The sequence below is a fragment of the Drosophila mojavensis genome, unplaced genomic scaffold (genome assembly GCF_018153725.1).
Source record: "Drosophila mojavensis isolate 15081-1352.22 unplaced genomic scaffold, ASM1815372v1 contig_136, whole genome shotgun sequence".
Lineage (NCBI taxonomy): Eukaryota > Metazoa > Arthropoda > Insecta > Diptera > Drosophilidae > Drosophila > Drosophila mojavensis.
The window spans coordinates 9,397,708-9,418,324 of NW_025318667.1; the positions used below are offsets into that span (position 1 = coordinate 9,397,708).

The window sequence follows — 20,617 nt, forward strand, 5'->3', positions numbered from 1 at the left end:
TGTGCGCAATTAAAGCTAAGTAAACGAGTAAAGTGGCTGTCATAAATTTCTTTGACACTTATATGATTAGTTAAGTTGTTTCAACATGTATTTATATTAACATTTCTATTTATTTGACTTGTTGATCGCTTAGGCATTAGTAGTCTATATTCGATTACATGTCCAATTTGAGTTTAAAAGAACGTAGACAGTTCACATTGAGTATAACAGGGAGTAAATCGATATTCACGCTTAGGATCGCTGCCATTATCGATATTGCTGATGCTGCCCTCGTTGGTCTATCACCCCTACAGTGGGATAACAGTTCATATTTGTAACATTCATTATTGAGAGCGGACGTGTTTTTTTGTTTGCTGCACAGAAACAGAAGGTGCAAAGCGTGCCAGGATATTTACAACTCTCGTATTTTAAGTTAATATCTGTGCACTCGTCAACGGGATCAGCAGCAAAGTAAGCTACAAGTGTGCGATTGTGTTGTGATCAGTAAATCAAATTGTATATGATTTATATAGATTTTGTTTTTTTTTTTTTTTTTTTTTTTGTCATAGTTTAAATATTCGAACGAAGTAGGCGGTGTTAAGAGTTTGTTATTAAACGTTATTTTTTTATAATTTTTCAAAAAATAATTCTTAAAAAAAAAAAAAAAAAAGTAAAAACAAACCAAGTAAACACACAGCATCAGTGCAATTTTGGTTGCGAATTGCTTTATTTTAAAAATATATATTTCATCGCTTTGTTTTTGTTATTGTTGGTTTTGCATGCAATCAAATACTGAATTGGATTTGGAGTGCGTGTGTGTGTGTGAGTGTGTGAGGAGTGCGCGTGTTTTTGTAACTTTGGCACAAGCGCGCGAATTTTAAAGCGTTCAATGTCTGTGTTCGTCTCTGAACCTCGGCGACAAACGCAAAATTTGGTTTCAAATAGGCGCGCACAGAACAAGCACACGAGGAACAATTCGAATCGGGTAAGGCTATACTAAAATCCCGCAGCTCTATACGATGTGGAAGTGTATGTGTATGTGTATGACGAAGAGGACATGCATAAAATGAAATGAAATCAACGGCATAACAAAGTCTGCCTGCGTTTGTTCTGCTTGCGCAGCTAAAAAATTACACAAAAACACACTCACACACTTACACGCGCACACAATCAAAGACAGCAACAGACATGTGATTTGAGCTGAAATACGACCACCACTAGACACTGTCATACAAGCGCAACATTTATATGTATATATATATATATATATGTATATATATGAGTGTAAAGAATACGATCGGGCAGCGACGACGACAACAAGCTTATCTCTTGCTGTTGCTGCGGCGGCGAGAACGAAAACGAAGACGATAAAAGCAAAGCAAACAACAACAACAGCAGCAGAAGCAGCAATCGGGTGTTTTGGAACTAAAAGAAACACACATATCAATATATATATATATATATATATGTATATATATAAAGGGACAAAGAAAACGCGATGTATTTTAGAGTCTCTTCTACTTGTTAAACGCTTAACACATGTGCGTGAAAATCCTTTTTCCTTTTCTTTTTGGTTAAGGAAAGAGCAGCGTTCGTAAAAATACACACATACACATGCAGTGCACGTGTAGCTGTTGTTTTTTTGCCTGCCTGCCTGCCTGCTTCGCGAGTCGCACTGACAAACATACTCACACACACACATGTGTACATATATACGATTCCGGAGTGTAGAATTATTTCTAACGCGTTGTTTTTTTGCCTTTTTTTTTCTTTTCTTTTCGTATCTCCTTCCTTTCAGCTTGTTGATTGAAATGCAACACGCGCAACGCAAAAACAATTCCAACAACAACAAAAACGAGCTGTAATTTAACTAGCAATTATCAAAATTTATAAGAAGCCATAAGTACAACAGAATTAATAATCCAAAAATCATTACCAATCGTTAAACTAGTGCAACCAATACAACTAAATCAAAAACTAAAATTCTAAACGGAATATTGTTAAATTCGTCGGAATACAATTTTCAAACCAACAACAGTCAGCGAATATATAAGAATTATAAATTTAAAGAACACAGCAATAGCAAGCGTCCAGCAAGTAATAACAACAAGAGGAGAACAAGAAGAAGAAGGAGAAGTCGAAGCAAAGATAAAGAATTTGTTTTTGCGCTGTCCAGTGAAATAAGTGAGAGAGGAGAGCGCTCGCTGAAGTAGCAGATAGAGTGAGAGGGAGAGAGAGAGAAGTGCTGAGCGGGAGAGAGACTGAGCGAGCGAGCGAGCGGAACAACTGTAAACGGCTACGAAAATGTCTGCGACAATTGTGCAAAAATCAACTGGAACTGCAAATATCGTTGGCAATGCACACTATTTCGAATGCGATGACATATTCCAAGGGGTAAGTCTCCACAAAACTGCACACTCTACAAAGAAAACAAAAGAGTAGAACAAAAAAAAACTATGTTCAGGATTTACACGCAAAACCCAATTTGTGCTCAATTGGAGCGTTTGTTGTTATTCTCTAACACACACGCCGACACATATAAAAATACGTATACACTCATAAGCATTTGCAATTCATTTCCGTCCCGTTCCGTTACATATTTCACTTTTCTTTTTGGTTTATTTTTACATGTATCTGTATTGGTTTATTATACGCTGATTCATAATTATTTAGGCTCAACAATTTTACATTTCACCTCAAATGCATAAATGTTTGATAAGCCAGAGCGGAGTACATTTAGTTCGTGATAATAACTGAGTGAACAGGTGGCAATTTTCCAGTCTTCCAGTCCTGTCTCTGACTGTATAACACAGTAAGCATTGCCGTCATCAGACAGCATCAGAAAATCAGCCAAAAACAAAAAACAAAAGCTAATGATCAAATGTATGTATTTAAGTCTCTGCGACGTCGGCGCCGGCGTCGACGCCAACGCCAGTCATAGCAGCAGCAGCAGCAGCTGTTATTATTTTGTTGGCCGCTGATCGACAACAAATTCGATTAAGTCCGTAAGTTCCGGGTTTGGATTTTCGTTTAGTGATTTTTTTTTGCCTTTTGCTTTTAAGCTCTGAGGCTGAGAGCTGAAAGAAAACAATGTTAATAAAAAAAGAGCTTCAAGTTTAAAGTTATTTGCCGCAACTCGATTGCGGTTACGTGCAAAGTTGATACCATAAACAGGGCGAATTAGTGGTGAGCTTCCAGTGGGGGAGGAGGAGTTGTGCTAGCTTTTATTTTGCTGCGTACAAACAGAAAAAAAATCAAAAGAAAAACAAATAAATAAGTAAAATAAAAACACGAGTGCAGTGCCGGACAGGTCAAGTAGAGCCCAACTATGTATGCATGTACATACATACATATGTACACATGTGAACAACAAGCACTCATACAGACAGAACCACACAGACATTTGTCACAGGTTGATGTCCGACAAAAGTTGCAAGTTCTTGTTTTTGTTTTCTACTTTTCGTATGTGATTTCATTGCGATTGGCCGAACTTTGCTAGCGCACGCAAGAATTATAGTTGATGCTATCGATTATTGAGCGATTGCCCGCGATTGCTATACATATGTATATTGCAATTCCAATGGAAATTTATTTCGATTTCAGTTTTCATAATCGCAATCGGCTGGCAGATTACGCAGCAGTTTTTTTGGTGTTGTTTTTGTATTGTTGAACTGCATCAATCGGTAGAGGCAAGTGGGCAATAGCACCAAATTGCTGCCGAAAGCGAAAGGGCGCAACTCACTCAAATTTACACATATACACGCACATATGTATATATATATATATATGCGCGCACACACTCACAGACACACATACACATAACTGAAACTGAGACTGCTGCAACAAGCGATCAGAGGTACTCTGGCTGCGCTTGTGCTTTTGTTTTTCTTTCGGTCGCTGCTTCTGTTTGTTGTTTGGCCAGGCGACAAGTTTGTCAGCAACGATATCAACGAAATTCGCTTGAGCGGAGCAAGACAAACACGTTTTGCATTAGTTTTCGTTACGTTACGGCCAACAAAGATGCTTTGAAAAATATGTTGTTATAAATGTATGTATGTATGTTGCTCAACGCCATACAATGGACTAACAATATATGTAAATATACACATATATATATATATATTTGTTGGTCTGTTGCTATAAGTAATTGTAATTAAGTGATTGACTTGAAATTGGGGTTATGATCAAAATGTTTAACCTAGTTTACAGTTAAAGGGCATCTACTAGTCAGACATTTTTTATTTGTTTTTCCATTTGCATGTTGTGGTTGTTTTTTTTTTTGTCTGTGCGCAGAAAACGCGTTCACTTTTTTTTTTTTTTTTTTTTTTTTTTTTTTAATATTTTTCTTCGTCAGGTGGATGAAGCTGCTGCTCAACTGAAATTCACTTTTTCGCATAACTTTTGATTTCGTCGTCGTTGTCTCGCTGTTGTTACTTTTATTATGAAATTTATATGCACGGCTCCATGTTGTTGTTGTTGCCTGGCTGCCTGCTTGCTTGGCTGGTTAATTTGTTGTTATTTTTGTTGCTGCCGTTTGCGCCCAAAAGCAAAAATGCTTAGTTTGTTATATCAAACTCCTCAGCGCTTCGTAATCATATTACGTTTCATTTCCACATACATACATTCACACTCACACAAGCACAGGGCAAGCAGGGACGAAACTAAATGCAATGAAATAGGACGGGATGGGACGAGACGAAACGAGACGGGGCAGTCAGCTAGCTAGTCAGTTAGTCAGTTCATGCAGCGACCACTTTTTACGAATATAATTCCATTTCCTGCCAAGGCGATAACAAACGCCGTCGCGGCCGCTGCACTGTCGACACACACACACACACACATACACATGTATGCACAGCACACAGTGTAAGTGTATGCAGGCATAAACTAAAAATATGTGTGTATGTGTATGTCCCGGCGTCGTCGCCATTGCTGGTAGAGAGGCGACTACCTACCTAAGCAGAAGAAGAAGCAGCAGCGGCAGCAACAGCTACAGAATAAGAGGAGGCGAAGGGCAATTCCAGCCTGGAACGTCAATTTATTTCATGCGCTGCGATTGAATACGGTTCGATTAATATGCAGGTCCAGGCCTCAGTTCAACTTGTGTGTGTGTGCTGGAGTTGGGCTCACCCGCACACACACACATACAGAGACGCACACAACAGATCACAGGCGTAGCAACATGTTGCCAAAGTTGCCGCCATATGCAAGTTGCCGAATGTGCAAGCTCTGAGTGAATATGTATACATGTGTATATATGTACGTTATTTGTACTTATATGTATGTATGTCTCTATGCATGTGTGTGTGCGTGTTTTTTTTTTTTTTTGTTGTATTTCGCTGTTTTGTGTTTGAATGCAAGTTAACAGAAATACAAATTATAAATAAATTATTTGCGTGCCAGCTACTGACGTTTGCTGCTTATTATTATTATCGCTGTTCAAGTTGTAAAATAAAATTAAAAAAAAATATATATAATAAATGAACGGGCAAACGAGCTGAGCGAAATAAATAAATAAATACATATGTATGAGTTTGTACGAGTGTGTATGTGTGTGTGTATCAATACTGTGAACGTCTCTGCTTTTGTCTGTCTGTCCGTCCGTCAGCCAGTGTTGCTGAGTGAGTGTGTGCACTCGTGCGATGTCGTCGCTCATCGTTCGCTATCTCCCACACCAGCAGCAGCAGCAGCTACGTATGAGCTCCAGTTGCCCTCTCGCTCACACGCTCTCATGCCACGCTTATTGAGCGAGAGGAGCCAAGCAAGCGCCTGCTTGCCTGCTCTCCTGCCTGCTGGCCTGCCTTCCATCCATCCATCCATCCATCCACTTCATATTCTATTGTCATTGCCTGTTGCCGTTATTGTTGTTGTTGCTATTGCTGTTATTGTAATCTTAAAAATTGTCTTCATATGCGCTTCACGATGATCATGTTGTAGTTGTTGCCTTGCTAATGGCCGCTCAATTGAGTGCCAAAGTACATACATACATACGAACGTATGAGTATGCATGTATAAACGCATGCGTGTGTGTGTGTATCTTTGTGCGTGTTCTGTTATTTCTTGCGGTGGGGTCGCCGCGGTTTGTTGGGCGCCTTCAGGGACGGTCGTACAGAGAGGTAGAGAGAAAGAGGGGGCTACGAAAATTGATCGAATCTTTAACTTAAATGTCATTAACTTGCAAATACTTTGTGGGGGTCAAGCGCTAAAGTACGACTACTTTACATACAAAACAAACCGTTTACCGTATTATGCATGCATATGTTTATGTTGTGAGTCCCCTCGCTCTCTCTCTCTCTCGCACCCTCTCACTCTCCTTCTTTAAGTAGTCCAAGTAATCGCAGAGGTTAAGGTTAACTACGGGTTGATTACTTTGGCAATACATTTAAATTAATCTAGAGCTGAACGCAATTGCATTGAAAAAATAAATAATCATAAAACCGAATACAACAAAAATCAAAATCAATATAATGTATGTAAATGTAAAACTTTAAAAAGCTTTGCCAAGCCTTGCTTTAGTTGCGTCTGTTGCCTTCAACATAACCTCAAATGAAACTGAGTTAACCTCAAAATTAAGTTGTATTGGTTAGTTTTTGTTTTTATTTTTATTTTTTTAAATGAAATTAAAGTAAATATAAAAGTTGAGCTGTAAGCAAAGTTTCAAATTAACATGCTTTGCTTGTACATACATATGTATGTATAATATTATATAGCATATATAGAAATGTTGTATATATTTATTCAGTTGGATTTGATGAAATTGTTTTTAAACAACATTTGTCGTTGTATGTATGGATTATATGAAAATTGAAATTTAATTTTAGTGGATACAGAGTATATGATGTATCCACATACATACATACATATGTGATGAATGTATATATGTATATATCTATGAATCACGCAGTACATACATCTGTACTTACATAGGTTATATGATATACTATATACATACAAGTATATAGGTACATGATATATGATATTTATAGCTATATATGATGTATATATCTCCATCAATCAGTCAATCACTTATCAAAATAGTATTTTATATAGTTATTTATATATGTATGTATATACATACATATATGCATCGTCGCCCCCGTGTGTAAAAATGTGACCCGGTTTGTGTTGTGTGACGCTGTTTATACAGTTTTTTTTTTTTTCCTTAATTTTTTAGGGTTTTTTCCGCTGCAATTATGAATTATTATTACAATATGCGAGTATTTATTATGATTATTATTAACGTTTTTTTTTTCTCTTTGAGGAAAATGTTTTCGATTTCAATGCGGGCTGCACACAATGCGTCGCAAGGGGTGGGGGTGGCGGGGGTTGAATTGTCAGACCCCAAAACGCTGGCAATATATTTTTGTTTATTATTTTATTTTTGCTTGCAACATCAGTTTTTTTTTTATATTTTATTTCTGTTTTGTATTTTTCTTTTGCTCGTCATTCGATTCGCTTGCCAATCCATACAAAAACAAAGACTATAAGAAAGGAAAGAAGAAGAAAAAAAAAAAAAAAAAACAAAGAAAACAACAACGAAAAATCCAATCGCAATCGAATTCGAATCGAATCGAATCTATTATATAATGAAGTTGCCGTTTCTTTGCGCAGACGTCGACAGCGACGTCGACGTCGACGGCGATGGCGGCAGCGTCTCTGCGGTCGCCGTTTGTTTAGTAGATTTCCATTCACATTCACTGTCGCTTTTTGATTACTTGTTGTTGCTGCAGCTGTTGCTGCTTTAGTTGTAGTTGTCGTTGAATGTTTTGCTTTCGTGCGGGCAATCGTCGTCTGCTCTTTCAACTGGTTTTACAGGACGAATAACAGCGATCGAGCGAGAGAGAGGGAGAGTGAGAAAGATCTTTTTATGAGAGTGCGTGTATGACTCTGGCTATTGTTGCGTTCTAAACAGCAACCCTTGTTATTGCTCCTTCTTCCCTCCTCCTCCTCCCCCACACATAGACGCACTCGCACTCCCATTGTAACTGGGCTCCAGACGACGTTTTGCCGTTGATTTTGTTTGCCGCTCACGAACGAATCAAACCCGAACCCAAAGACCCGCAGCCGTTTGTGGCTGTTGTTGTTGTTTTCGCCTCTCTTCCCCCCTTCGTAAACCGCGTTCGGTTGCCCGAGCGACCCGACCACGTGTTCAACATATTCTCAACATGTTGGCCCCGACTACAAACTCGCATGCGTTTGCTTGCCTCGACCGCTGCCCTGCACACGATACCCTTCTCCCTCTCCCTTTCTCTTACGCTTATATTCCATGCTATGGCTGCATAGCCTGTTTTAGCACTTTTGTTGCTGTTAATTTTTATTGTGTTGCCTTTTGCTTAGTTCTCGCTGTTGTTGTTTAAGATTTTTGTTGCTGTGGCGGGTAATCAAATTGCCTCTGTGTGTGTGTGTGTGTGAACACATATGCATTGGCGTGTAGGTAAAGGAGCTGCTGCGGGGGCAGAGGAAGAATTAACGCTCAAAACGTACATGACAAATGCAACGGTGTGTGTGTGTTTGTGTGTGTGCGTGCAGGCAGCTGCTGATAGTGCATAAATGACGCTGTTTCTATTTACCCCACCTTGCCTATCCCTAACTCTCTGCCAACCCCCAATGTGTACTCCAGGCACCCCATCCCCCACGCACACCTCTCTCTCTTTCTGTAACACACTCACACTGTCAAGTGTTCAATTGAATGCGATCGAAATTATTCCTGTATGTATGTATTTACATGCATACCATGTTATTGTTTCATTCTTTTACATATGCATATGAATGTGTGTATGTGTGTGCACTCGATCGAATTTCAATCAAAGCGGAAAACGAAACCACTTTGAAGCTGCACTCCATAATAATATATGTCCATATATATGTAACTGTAATACTTCATTTCTATTTTTATTTATTAGCATGTGTTTATTTTTATTTCATTAACATGATATAAGAAACAAAACGAATATTTAATTAAATTTTTAAAATAATTTCATTAAAAAAAAAAAAAAAAAAAAAAACAAATCACTTAAATTTATAATCAAATTTATACTACCATTTATTTGTTTGTAATTTGTTTTCTTCCTACTTTCAAGTCTTATCGTCCTTTTGCACTTGTGATTAAGTTTCGTTTACTCTATACCCATACGAGTGTATGTGTATGTGTGTATTTGTGTTTGTGTTGCTGATCTCGTTGCGTCTTTCCCTGTCCTTTCCTTTCACTCTGCTGCTGTCACTGGTGCTACCGCTGCTACTGCTTCTTCTATTTCACTCACTGTTCAGCGCACAGTCCAACAACAACGACAAACAAGCGAGCGAAAAAAAGAACAGAAAAAAAGATTATTATTATATGAACTAACTAACCCAATAATAAGTATTCTTATCGAATTAAATCACACATACATACGTGTTTTTCTATATACATATACGCACACACATAGAGAGAGAGAGATATATATACTTGTATGTGTTTGTTTTGTCCATATGTGCGCGTGTGTTAAACAAAAAAGTGTCAGCAAGGGGTCTCGGCGTTGGCAGATAGGCAGATAAAGATAGATAGTGTGGAGCGGCCTAACAGCAAAGGAAGAGAGCAAAGAACGAGGAAGTTTGGAGAGTTTTAATGTGACAAGACAGACCAACGGAAAAAAAAAAAAAAAAAAAAAACAATAGGCGGCAGAGCAACATGTAACATGTGCACATGTTTTGTTGTTGTCCTCTTCATTATTAGTTTCTTGTAAAGCATATATTTTGTTGTTTGTATGCGCTTTGACAAGGAGCGAAAGAGACAGTCGCAATGAGTTTAAGTGCACCCTGAGTGTAAGTGAGCCTATGACAGATCAGAGCACACAAACACACGCACACAGGCACACATGTACACAAGTCGACAGTGTTGTTGTTGCTCTGGTTTGTTGCTGATAAGCACTAAGAACTTTGATATAGAATAACAGAAAACAACAACACATGACAGGAGTAAATAAAAAAGGTCATACTAAGCAGAAAGTGAGAGAGCGAGAGAGAGGGAGAGCGAGCGCGAGCGCGGGCAAGTACGTGAGGCCAAGCATGTTGTAATGAGAGCCAACAAGCATAGCTTAAACTAATTTATAAGAGACACTTATACAGAGCCAAGTATAGCCAGAGAGAGAGAGAGAGAGAGAGCGTAGTATAAGGAATCTTAGCTTAACGAATTAACATACGGCAAGCATAAGTGACGTATAAGACTTGAGAGAGCAAATGTCAGGCAAAAGTAATTAAATGAAAACAAAAGCAAAAATGCAACAAGAACAGTTCTGTTTTTCTTTTTTCTCTTTCTTTCTGCATTTGCATTTGTCGATAGGCGAGCAACGAATACCCTGTTTATTGAATATGCAAACAAATGTAATAAAAGCAACCATTAAATTGCATTAGCTGATTTTTAAGGCGCAAAGTCAACTTTGCAATTTAATATGTTTACACATTTCTTTTGTTATATTTTGTTAACTATAAGAATATGATATTTTCTGGTTATCGAATTTTTAATATGCTCGTTAGGAAAGGGGATACACAGGAAAGGGGGAGATTGACACTTGGCTTAGCGTCTGTCATTGAGGTTTTTTTTTTTTTTCGAAGTAGAAGTCGAATTCGATGTTGATGTCGATAATGCTGATGTCGTAAATATATGTGTCTGTATATATTCAAAAATATGTAGCAATTGATGTACATGTGTATGTATGTATGCCTGTATTCAGAATATAAAAAACAAACAAAATATGTAAGCACGCACTGAACGAGGCCCCCGATAAGGTTTGACACCGCACTGATAGCCAACGGACAGCAGCAGCAACAGCATCGAGCAGCGTTTTGAAGAGGTGGAGGGTGGAAGAAGGGTAGATGAAGGAGAAGAATTCAACTAAGCAAAGTCAACAAGAAATTGATTCTTTGATCGAAAGTAAATAAGGCATATATAAAACAAAAAACACGTGCATGTGCATATGTACGGTGAGACGTCGCTAAGACAAACAGAAGAGATTGTGTGATATAGTAATCCCCAAGTAGAGCTATCCATACATACATATATGTATGTGTACAGTTGTTAAATACACAACATACTTATATACAAACAAATATATTTGTATATCTGTCTATCTGTCGCTCTTATCATTTTCGTAAAATACATAGCTCTATTTGATGTATGTATACAACCCAAAAGGAAAGACATGATCTTCTCCATTTTATCATCATCGTCACTTTAGTAGTACATGCGATTAAAGACATTGTCTGGAGCAGATAGATATGTATGTATGTATATACTAAAATTATATTTAAAGTAGTAGCTGAGTGAGCACAGCTTTGTTTAAGCATTTTATCTGCTTATCAGATATGAACAAGCATTTTTATTATATTCAAACGGAAACAATTAAAAACTAGCATAATATTTAATGTTGTTGTTCACCAAATCGAGATGGCACTGTGACTTAAAGAAGAAAAAAAAAAGCAAAAACTTTTCCATGCACAAGATCTGTGATTGATACAGTTTGACAATTTGCATTCCATTTGAAATGCAACTAACCTATATACATAAATACATACGCATACGCACACGCACACGGACACGGACACGCAGCTATTAGTGTGCAAATGAAATTGACATTTCTTTCCATGCGATTCACACACAGACGCATGCATACTACGTAAAATTCCATTTTTAATTTGCCCTCATTTCGCGTGCCCTTTTTGTTTGCTTCCTTGCTTTCCAGTTTCCAGTTTTTAGTTCCACTCTACACACGCACACACACTCCACTTACTCACGCAATTTGCAATTTCGATTATAGCTTCCAACTCGGAAACTGCAATCGATTGCATAACATTTCCATGTAACTTTGCTGTGGCTGCTCGCGTGCATGTGTGTGTGCGTGTGTGTGTATGAGTAGTGTGAGAGCAATCGAGAGAGAGAGGGAGCGGGAGCGGGAGACTTTTGCAGCAATCCATGCTTGGCTAGCCTCCGGTTTTTAATTGTCTTTGGTTTTTCGGTTTTGACAATTGCAACATTTTTGTGTCACTGCCTCTGTGTGTATGTGTGTGTGAGTGGAGGGCAAACCCAAATAGCTAAATGCGAAATCTGCGCAAACGCAACGCTCTGCATTGCGACAGCTCTGCCAACAGAGCAGCAGCCGCAACAGCAGCTCCGGCAGCAGCAGAACGAACAATAACGAAACGTATATTATTATTTAATTTATTTTGGGTATGAAAACCCTTCGACTTCGACTTTGTGTGGCGGATTTGCTTTTTGTTTTTGTTTCTCTTTATTTATTTCTTGTTGGGGTTTTTTTTTAATGGTTGTTGTGCTCCGAATTTAGCAAGGCCAAGTTGTTTTTGTTGCTGCTGCTGCTGCTGCTTAATGTTTGTGAAGTTTTCTTTTATTGTATTTTATTATGTGTTGTGTTATTATTATGTATTGTGTATTTCGTGAGTGTGTGTGTGTGTGCATGTGTTTTGGAGCCGGCTCGAACAACGACATGGAAAGAGGAAGCCAAGTGAAGTCGACGTCGACGTCGGCGTCAACGATTGGCAATGAAACGAAACTGGCACGACGCGCTGCCAGCAGCGACGCATGCGTTGACGCGTCTTCGCGTCATTGCTTAACATTTGCCTCTCGCTTCCACGCATGCGCGCCAAGCGCTGTTGCTTTTCTGCTTTGCCTATGTGTGTCTACGTATGAGTGTATGTGTGTGCGCGCTTACCAAATATTAACAACGGACGCACAATGAAAACGACACGAAAATGTGAAATGCTTAATTCGACCTAGACCTCAATCGATGGTTGGGCCAAGTTGGTCGCCCTACCTATAGCCTGCCCCCTCTCTCTCTCTTTCTGTCTCCCTTTCTCGTCGCCCTTTCGCACTTGCTGCGCTTTTTGTTGTTACATGTTGCGTCGCAGCCTTTGGCAACATTATGTAAATAATAACGTGGCAATTGCTGCTGTTGTTGTTGTTGTTGTCTCGTTGGTTTACTTTTTTGTGTGCATTTTGATTTTGTTTTTTTCTTATTTTTGCTTGGGTTTTTCTTTGACTTGACGAAACTTAACGACGAAGCTTGAGTCGCATATGCATGTGTGCATGTGTGTGTGTGTGCATTGCGAAATGTATGCTTACAGTTAGCCAAAATGCTCAAACTCTTGCACTCTCTCACACACATGTTAATCTCGATGTGTGTGTGTGTGTGTGTGTGTGTAGCATATGCTTATATACTTATATATGTATATGTATATGCAATATGCATATGCATTGCTTCATTCTCTACTCTTTGGCGATCCTGTTCTCGGTAGCACACACACACACACGCACACACACACATACGCTTGCATGCACACGTACATTTGCAAACGTCACGTCGCATTGTGTGCTTTATCAGTGAGTTGAATTATATTTGACTTGCAAGTTTCTGTGTATATATACATATATGTATGTGTGTGTGTGTGTGTTTTGTGTGCATTGATTACTCGCCAACTGGATGGATGACAGCAGCCAGAGACGACTTAGAAACAGTAACCAACAACAGCAACAACAATAATAACAAGAACAACAACGGCGATTGGACCCAACGACCGACTGTCGATTGATTGACCAGCGTGCCCATATCTCGGGCTCGCCTTCATCTCTGTCTTTCCCCTGCCTCCAGTTGCATGCTATGTCATTCCCCACATTTCCAACCCCCACTAAATTGCTGACCAGCTGTTTTTGTTGTTGTTGTTTAGGGGTAAAGCTGCTGCATTAATAGGGAGAGAAAGAGAAGGAGTAGGGGGAGGCGGGGGATAAACAAATGATGGAGCTGCTGGTTGCTGCCTGCTGCCTGCGTCGACGTCGATGTCGCTGTCAGCGTCTGACTGGGTGCCCCATGTGTTAATTACCAAGTCAAATTTGCCTTGCGACAATTAAAACGATCGAATGAGGGAGACAATAGAAGGGAGTGGAGAGTTAGAAGTGGAGAGTAAGAAATAAGGAGTAGAGAGTGTAGAGTAGAGAGCAGGGAATAGTGAAGGGAAGGAGTAGAGAGTGGAAAGTGGAGAATCAGCTCAATGGAGTATTTTATATGGGGTGCTTTGTGGAAGGACTGCAGAGAGTGGAGACTAGAATGTCAAATTGAAACGATAAGAGATGGAACAAGTGAGTCGTGAAGCAAAACAAATGGTTTCGATTACTGTCAGCTGAGTGGAAACTTTTGCAAACTTGAGCTTATCGATTAATTCGATTTGCGGTTGCTATCGACTTGTATTTAATGCATTACCGATAGATTACTTTGATTCTTCTGAAAAATCCGTCACATTTTAATTGAAATTCTTAGAACATGATTTTTATATTATTTTCGATCTTTATCCGCTAAATTTGTCGCTGCTGCTGTTGCTTTCCAGCTAAATTTCCAGTTTTGACAGCTACTCGTAACTAATTGCTAATGTTATTCCCCCCCCCCTTCCAGTAGTCTATCTCTGTATATAAACATGTAAATAAATATAGTATATAAGCGCCATTAGCTTGCCTCCCCCTCTACGCTGCCACGCCCCCCAATTCCCTTTCAGCTCTGTTTAGTTACCTGTTCGTGCAAGTTGTTGTTGTTGGATTTACCTTAGCAATATAAATAACACCTATAATAACTATGTATTCATTTTCAATTCGCAGTTCGTGTTTATGCATGTGAGTATGTGTGTGTCGGTGTGGACACCCGCATTCCACCCCTAGATGCCCCTCGGCCGCCTTCTACCTGTTCCATTAGCTTTGATCTGTGTGCGCAGAATAAAGCGCGAATCTCTTGCACTCTCGCTCTAACACTCACTCTCCACGCGATGATATGCTTGTATTGGTGTTAGCTCATCGAGGTTATGGATATTGCGTCGTCGACGTCGACGTCGCTGCTGTCGTCGTTGTTGTTGCTGTTATAAACCAGTTAGTCAGTCAGGCAGTCTTCAGCATCGCACAGACACACACCTGGCTACACATCTGTGTGTGTGTGTGTGTGCGAACGTGTTTACGAGACAACAGCAACAACAACAACAGCAAAGGCAGCAGCAGCCAAACCAAGCCAAGCCAATCCAAGCCACAAAGGCAGCAACAAAATCTTACCTAACAGCGTCCAATACATATTTACATATGTATATAAATACAAACACACACATACATACATATAAATATATATATATATATTGTAATCATATGTGTTGTTATGCTAAAAAAAAATCATAAAATGTCAAATTGGGAGTTGATGTGCTAAATTGAACCGGAACTTCGTCAAGCTCTCTCACAGCGCAAGCAACACAAAGTGAGAAAACAAAAAACAGCAAACAAATGAAGCAGAATCAAGGCAAGGTCTTAGCAGCAATAAAAGCTCTCAGCTACACAGCAGCAAGCGCAACATGTCTACAAAGCAAATGTTGCCAACGGCATGCACACACACACACGTATATGAATGTATGCATGCACACAGCGTAGAAGCCCGCAGACTGCAAAGAAAAGTAAACTTATTTTCATTTTCAAATGAAAGGGAAATTCTCACCTAGATGAAAGATGTGGCGAGCAGCACACACACAGATAGACAGAAAACTTGCCTAACCGAAGACACACGCACACACACAGACACACATGTATAGACAGTCAGAGCGAATGCGTATATAGCGCAAAAAGCAAAAGCAAAAACCACAGCAGCAACAAGCAAGAGTGGCTCAGTTGACGTCGCAGTCGCAGTCGCAGCGGCGCTCTGATCTATTTGTCTGCTTTTTATTGTATAGGCCGGACAAACAGCCTAAGCGTTCGCTGATTGCCGAATTGGGCACAGGGTATGCGGGCAAGGCGGGCTGTGCTCTGTACTCCTGTTTATCTTGTCTTTTGTGCACACACACACATATATATATATATATATATAATATATATATATAAAGGCGCACACATGCAGAGCTGAATGCGCGGCCAACTTGAAGTTGTTTTTGAACACGTTTAAGCGTCGCGGCGACGACGTCGGCGTCATCGTTGCGCTGCCCCGCGCTTCCACTCACAAGCGATTGCCTGTTTCGATGCGTGTGTGTGTTTGTGTGTGTGGTACTCTTTATGCAAGCAAAGCTTTAAGAGGCCGCAAATGATGCCGTAAGCGCGAAGTTGGTCATAACAGTCGTAAAAGTTTGCTAACTTGTTGCTGAAGCAGCGTTGCCAGACTGCAAGCCAGTCAGACAGCCAGCTGAGCCGCAACATCGCCTTCAATCCAATAAAAGTCAAGTCAAAGACGAAACGTTTGATTGCCAAATTCGCAAATAGATAATATTATTAATAAACTACATGATTCAGGGTAAGCGATAAGCTATCTATGCAATCAGTCAGAAACACTCGAAAGTCAACAGAGGCCTCTGATTACACGTATCAACGAGAAGCGTGTAACGCGCTCTGCAAAGTGCAAGGCAATTGTCAACGGTCTGGCAACGTTCAGCGCGTAAGTCCGCTGGCCGCGCACGCGTCGTAAGCGTCCGTGCTGCATGTGAGGGTATGTATGTGTGTGTGTCTTAAGTGCCAACCAGTTTGGCTAGTTGTTGCTTTTTTATATTTATTTATTTTTTTCCTTAACAACGGCTGCTGGGTTCCAAAAATTAAGTCTTGCTTTTGTTGTTGTTTTTTGGCCGCGACGGCGTCTTCGTTTGCTTTGCTTTTGGGCCGTTTGCTGCTTCACTGTGTTTGGTGTTCGTGTTCGAGATCGTGTTTGAGTTCGTGTGCGTGCGTGTGTGTGTGTGTGCGTGTGTGTGTATTTTTGTTGGCTTGAACTTGAGCTCTATACATATGTAATTGGCGCTGTTGTTTGTTGTTGTTGTTGTTAGTTGTTGGCAGCCCCTCTCTCTTTCGATCAGACAAGCTTGCGTGCCTGTGTTGTGTGTGTGTGTGTGTTAGTATTGGTGTTGGTTGGTTGGTTGGCTGGTTGCATAACGTGTTACAGCATCGCACGAAAATGAACATCAGCAACAACAACAACAACAACAACAATGGCAATAACAATTCAGAAAGAAAGACGGCAAGAAGAAGAAAAGATGGAAAAAAAAAACTGAAACTGATGACGACACACGCCAAGTCTGCGAGAGCGAGTGGGTTGTCTTGTACGCGCCATACGAAGGGTGTGTGGAGTCGAGGGAGGTTGAAAGAGGAGGAGGTGTGGAGAGCGAGAGAGCGGCAAACGGGCAATGCCGCATTGAGCAGCTGGAGAGCTTGCGGCGCCGTCGCAGCCGCCATGCCATGTCCATGTCCGTGTGCGTGTTGTTAATGTTGCCATTGTTGTTGTTGTGGTATTGGTTAATGGCTGGAAAATTACATATATACAAATGTATAAAAACAACATTTTGGCTGCCATTTATTTATTTATTATTTTATACATATACATATATAGATGTATTATTTTTTGCAATATCTTTACCATTACAAGTGACTGCTGCTGCCGCGGTAGTCCAAAATTAATTTTAGACGTTGACGCAGACGTCGATGCCGACGGCAACGCCGACAGCGACGCTGACGGCAACAGCTAGACAATCAGCAATTGAGCGAGCGCCTTTTGCTTTTGCTTTTGCTCTTTACTCTTTACACTTTACTTATAGGTCAAGTTAAAAGTAAAAGTATTATGTGTGTGCGTCTCTGCCGCTGCTCTGCTTGCTGCTCTGTCGTCTCCTTTGCGCACATTTGCTATATTTGGCCGTTGTCTTTGGGCAAAATGTGCGCCCATTTACATGGAAGAGAGACAGAGTGAGGTAGAAAGAGATAGTGAGAGAGAAAGACGCTACGCTTGCTTATGCGAAAGCTCAGTTGATATTAATTGTTTGCTTGTTTGCCTCTGTCTTATTGCAGGTTGTCAGTGATATGCAGCAACAGCAGCAGCAACAGCATTCGGATCACATCCTGGATGCCAGCATGGATCAGCACGTAAGCGATAAGGAGTTGCTTCATCAGCAGCAGCAGCAACAACAGCTACAGCAGCAGCAGCATCAACAGCTCCTGCAGCAGCATCATCGCTTGCATGGACCGTTAACTCGCACCATCTCACAGCCGGCTCAGCGTCTCAGCCAGTTGGCTCAGCAGCAGCAGCAACAGCAGCACCAGCCGCCGGCAGTCGCATCACTGGTGACAATCATTGAGAATCTGAGCAACATATCGTTGCACCGTAAATTGGAGCGCACACAGTCGGAGCCGTTGCCACCCCAGCAGCCAATGAATACATCGCGGTAAGTTGAGCGACCAAAAAATCTGTTGCAATTGAACCTGTTGCACATCGAACTTAATCCTGCCGACCCGTTCGTTGCATTGCATTGTGTGTGAAAGTGTTGCAGCAGAGTTGCCAGGTAAACAATAACTGTTCGAACTGTGCTCAAGATAAGATAGGAATACAAATAATTCAAAGTGAAGTTAAAATTCATTCGTGTGCATCAAAATATAGTGTCAAGAGGATTGTGATAAATTACAAAATATATTTATTTAAAAGTATTGATGCTTGACAACTCTTAAATAATTAGTATGTTTGCAGAAGAGCACGCGGCGAGGTTCGATTGTATCCTGTAGTGTGGAGAAGCGAACGCAACATGTTTGAGGCGAAGTTCGGTTCGCTGTAAAGCATAAAAGATCATTCGCAGTGTTGGCAGAATTTCAAAGTGAAAATAGATAAATTAACACACAAAACAGGTAGAATTAGTACAAAATTATGAAAATACTAATCAGCCAATTAAATAATACTATAGGAAAAACTTTATTGAGCTTCATGCATAGAAAAAACTCAACATAAAAACTATTGGCTAATTTGATGGCTACAAAAGAAGCTAGATGCAGCTTGAAATTGGCTGACGGGCAACACTAATAGGCAGAGTGCAGGCAATTGCAACATGTTTGAGCAGCAAAGCGAATTTTGGTGGATGTGAACCCGAAAAAAAACAGTCACAGTGCTGGCAATATCTAATATTTGAAAATAGCTAAATGAACACAGAAGAAAACATTTGAAATACAAATAATAATAATAAAAATTATCAGTTATAAATTAATTATGTTATAATATAGAAAATGGTTAAATTATATAGCCACATCAAAAGAAAGCTAGTTTCGGCTATTTTAATGGCAAAACAGAAGCTAGTTGCAGCTGAAAATTGACTAATGGGCAGCACTTATAGAAAGAATGCAGGCGAACGCAACATGTATGCGATCAGCTCGTCTCACTCGCACTCTCACTCAAGTTTAATTGAACTTGTGTGTTTTGCAACTCAAAATAAAAGCGGGTAATTAGCAGGGCGCCATTGGAGCGAATTCAAGTGCATGTGTGTGTGTGTGCGCGTAGTGTTTGTGTGTTACTTGAGCGGTCGCATTTAAACACGCAACGTGTGGGTGGCAGGCGAAAGTTGAATTTGAAAATGAAACTTATATTTGCTATAATTCTCCCTCTCTCCCTTTCTCTCTCTCCCTCTAGTTACAAGACGGAATTGTGTCGTCCCTATGAGGAGGCTGGCGAATGCAAATACGGCGAAAAATGTCAATTCGCCCATGGCTGCCACGAGTTGCGCAATTTGCAGCGTCATCCCAAGTACAAGACCGAATACTGTCGCACCTTTCACAGCGTTGGTTTCTGTCCTTATGGGCCGCGCTGTCACTTTGTGCACAATGCGGATGAGGCGCGTGCGCAGCAACAGCAGCAACAGCAGCAACAGCAGCAACAACAGCAGCAACAGCAGCAGCAGCAGGCTGGCAAGCCGTTCCAGAAGCCAACGCAACTCTCCAATGGCAACACCATTACTAACAACAACAACAACAACACAAACATTACTCAATACTTTTTACCGCTAAGTCCGCCACTGAGCATGAGCACCGGCTCGGATCGCGAATCGCCGACCGGTTCGCTGTCGCTCTCGCCCACAAATTCGCTAACAAATTTTCCATTCCACGATGCGGCCGCCTATTTGAGCATGCCCAATGCATGCAACGGCGGCAACAATGCCAATGGGCATGCCTCATCGGCCTCGTCCACATCGTCGGCGTGCGGCTTGGCGCCGGCCACGCCGCCCGATAGCCCGAATGCGCCCATTTCGCCGGTGCATACGCCGCCGCCGCCGACGTCGCAGCCGCAGTCGGTGCAGCAGGTGCAGCAGTTCGAGCGCAGCAATAATAACAGCAACAACACCAACAACAACAGCAACAACAATAATAATAGCAAAGGCAGCAACACTAAACAGCTGCTGCAGAAGAGCATCAGCTCGCCGCTGCAACACGAGGAGGCGCCACGACTGCCCGTCTTCAATCGCTTGAGTTCCACAACGGCTGCTTCCACAATTCTAATGCAAAAATCTCAGACTATTAATCGATATCCGATCATTCCTCAAGAGAACTTCTTGTAAATTTCAACATTTCAAATTCTAATTTATCCCTCTTCACTCTCCACGCCCACACACACTCACACAGACACAGACATAGACACATAGACATCCCTCTCCTTTTCTTTAGCCCATTCTCTTTCTTTGACTGTCTCCAATTCTCCCATTCTCGCTCTTACTCTCAGTCACTTTCTGTTTTGTCTGTCTGTCCTTTCGCAAATCTATTGCCCCGACAACAAAATATATATACACATATATATATATATCTATCCATATATGTCTATGTGTGTATATATCGTTATCACTGTATGTATGTATATAT

At 40.7% G+C, this 20,617-nt stretch overlaps 1 protein-coding gene across 3 annotated transcripts; it reads left to right on the top strand.

The window, feature by feature from the left end:
* The first annotated feature begins 300 nt into the window (after positions 1 to 300).
* LOC6585058 (protein TIS11) lies at positions 301 to 20,596 on the top strand. Of its 3 annotated transcripts, none has more exons than XM_044010845.1 (4): positions 301 to 450; positions 1,778 to 2,373; positions 17,798 to 18,171; positions 19,398 to 20,596. In XM_044010845.1, the coding sequence occupies exons 2-4, from the start codon at positions 2,284 to 2,286 to the stop codon at positions 20,317 to 20,319; spliced, it is 1,386 nt and encodes a 461-aa protein (XP_043866780.1). In that variant the 5' UTR covers positions 301 to 450; positions 1,778 to 2,283; the 3' UTR covers positions 20,320 to 20,596. The 3 variants fall into 3 exon arrangements, with proteins under 3 accessions (XP_043866780.1, XP_043866804.1, XP_043866792.1); XM_044010869.1 differs by having other exon boundaries at positions 1,931 to 2,373; XM_044010857.1 differs by lacking the exon at positions 301 to 450 and adding an exon at positions 642 to 964.
* The last annotated feature ends 21 nt before the right edge of the window (positions 20,597 to 20,617 follow it).